The sequence below is a fragment of the Oratosquilla oratoria genome, chromosome 22, assembly GCF_046742065.1.
Source record: "Oratosquilla oratoria isolate Oo_2021 chromosome 22, ASM4674206v1, whole genome shotgun sequence".
In the NCBI taxonomy this organism is placed as follows: Eukaryota; Metazoa; Arthropoda; class Malacostraca; order Stomatopoda; family Squillidae; genus Oratosquilla; species Oratosquilla oratoria.
This window is the reverse complement of record NC_134798.1, coordinates 29059192-29061933: the sequence shown is the minus strand read 5'-3', so window position 1 is coordinate 29061933 and position 2742 is coordinate 29059192. Positions and strand designations below refer to the sequence as shown.

At 39.7% G+C, this 2742-nt stretch overlaps 1 protein-coding gene across 1 annotated transcript in view; it reads left to right on the top strand.

The window, feature by feature from the left end:
• Positions 1-2420, top strand: part of LOC143037458 (arrestin homolog) — a 3492-nt gene extending 1072 nt beyond the window's left edge. Inside the window, exons 3-6 of the mRNA XM_076205704.1 lie at positions 1-139; positions 616-759; positions 1082-1211; positions 1399-2420. The exon at positions 1-139 is cut by the window's left edge and continues 155 nt beyond it. Of these exons, the coding sequence (XP_076061819.1) occupies positions 1-139; positions 616-759; positions 1082-1211; positions 1399-1494 (509 nt within the window). The 3' untranslated portion in view covers positions 1495-2420. The remainder of the gene's footprint in view (positions 140-615; positions 760-1081; positions 1212-1398) is intronic.
• Positions 2421-2742: the final 322 nt, after the last annotated feature.

Sequence of the window (2742 nt, the reverse complement as noted above, 5' to 3'; positions counted from 1 at the left end):
AGATTGCTATCACCATATGCGTTCGCAACCACAGCAACAAGACCGTCAAGAAGATCAAGGCTGCCGTCCAGCAGAGCACTGACATATGTCTGTTCTCTGGTGGACAGTACCGGTGCACCATTGCCAGCGTGGAAACACAGTAAGCGTCCTGTTTTCTAATTCGGTTCTAGGGCACTTCCACCAAGGGGGACGAATGAGTACATGGGTTGAAAAGAACACGTGATGATAATCCGCGGCCAGAAATGCCTACCAACATAGCATGACAAACCCCGATGCGCCCAAGCATAACCACTTGTGTATAATGTACGATCATGATACTGAACGCTGTCTCTAATCTAAATGATGTCAATTCAAGATAAAAAAAAAAAACTGTCGAGTTTTATGAACTAGGTTTTTGAAAGAACAGCCATCATCTAATAGAAACGTATATTTCAGTATCCCGTCACTTGATTAATCTTGATATTTCTTCCTTGACTGTAGTAATATTTCTTACCTCTTTTCATCTTGATCTACAGCTTATATGCCCCATCTCACCTCTAAATGTGATTCCTCCCGACACTCTGATGACGTGATCCTGTCGGTCTTCTCCTTATGCCTCTTCCTTGTGCTTTACAGAGAGGGTTGTCCTATTAGTCCTGGATCCGCGCTGCAGAAGATGCTCTACTTGACACCGTCAATCGAATCCAACAAGGATCGCCGAGGAGTCGCACTTGATGGGCACCTTAAGAATATTCACACCAATCTGGCGTCTTCTACTCTGTAAGATTTCTGTCTGTTCTTCTCCTCACCCTCCACTTCTTTACCTTGTTCTTTGCCAGTGCTGTTCTACTCAATCTTCCTCCCGATATCTCCTCTCTTCTTCTCTAATAAAACAAATTTATACCTTTCTTGTCTACTCTCAAATAACACACTAATTCTACAAGTACAGCATTTATATGTAATAGAAAATTAACTGGTTCCACTTTCATTTTGCCTAACTTTTTCAAATATTCTCAAGCCTATTTTTTTTTATTGTGTCCAAATTATTGATAGTGTCTCAGTGTCATTTCTTATCTAACGGGACGATTTAACTTTGTTCCAGATTGTCAAACCCCGACAACCGTGACATGTTCGGAATGATCATCTCTTACACGGTCAAAGTCAAACTCTATCTTGGAGCCATCGGAGGAGAAGTTTCAGCTGAACTGCCCTTGGTTCTCATGCACCCTAAAGTAAGTTTCACTTTATACATCCTCATATAAAGATTTTTATATACAGTAACAATTGTTCATGCATGCTTTGGTCTTTAAACCATAGATTTAGGGATTCAAATCGCAACTATCTGACAACACTTGTTTATATACCTGAATCTGATCGGGTGTGACCTTAACTTGTTGTGCATTATTTCTTTTCCCATAGCCTGATTTGCGCAGAATGATGCGTAGTGACTCCCAAGCTCAAGTCGAGGCTTTCCGTTCTGAGAGCATGGCCGCTTCCACCGACCTCGACGGCTAAACGAACGAACATTCTCTATGACAATGCACCTGGTGCCCACGGATATGGTAACACCCAGACCATGGATATCACCCCTTCACCTAATGGTCCGGAAAAAGACTTCTACCCTTTTTCTGTCTCCTGATCACCAGGTCATTGCCACATTGCCTTTCTTCTTCTTCTTCTTCTTTTATTCTTCAACTACACCCGGAACCCACAGTTTATCAAGGGAAAAGGAATTATTATTGCTGCTACTTTGATGACTCAAGAGTTCCTTTTCTCATTGTTTTTTTCTTTATTAGTTTGTTGGCGTCACGTGCACCGAATCCTTGAGTCGCGCGACGATCATCGGATCATGGCCAATTTCGGTCAACGATAACATCAACCGGTGATTGAGTGATACGGTCATTACAGGAAAGCGCATTTTTTGTTTCTTTGTGTGACAACGCGTTGTGATGATTTTAGTATAAAAAGTGCATTAGTGCCATGTGTAAGCCCTTGTGGACTTTTGAATTTTCAAGGGGAGGTGGAAAGGGTTTCTCCTTCCCTCCGGATGAAAGGACCAATGTGGCAGAATGCCAGTAAAGTGCACAAGCACACGCATTGTGAAGCGATTCATTCAGTACTACTGGAAACAGTGAAACAGAGAAAAGCCAAGAAGTAAATGAGATCTTCAAAGATGTAAAGAAAAGAAAAGAAAAGAAAAGAAAAGAAAAGAAAAGAAAAGAAAGAAAAGAAATAAAAAAATAGCATGATCGAAATCTTGAACGGCAATGTCCCTGGAATTTTGTTATGCAGTAATATGCTCCTTTTCGTAGAACAACTCTTGAATCCGATGAAAGACCAAATGAATTGATTGTGTAATTCAGTAATATTTGTCAAGTATTTGGTTAGGTCAACTACACATCCAAAATTATAAAGAAAAATAAATAAAATAAATGAATTTATATTATGTTTTTTTTTTTTTTGTTAATTTTCTTTTATTCTGAGTGCCACCAGACGATTTTCTTTTACTTCAATAAGATACTTAGTTGAGAGAGATTACAATATTCCTCCCACTTAAAGATTTTTTTCTGGCCAGAAACCTCTTGATGTTTTCCTGGAACAACGAATGAGATGGCAATGGTGCTCATTAGTAAACTGAATAAAATTGTCTGGCAGTAGCCAGAACATATTACATCAAGTTACTTTATCTTGATACAGTGCTTGATGGGTTCTTAAGGTTAAGGAGAGTTTGTGATGCAGAATGTTCAGGGTTCGGCATGTTGG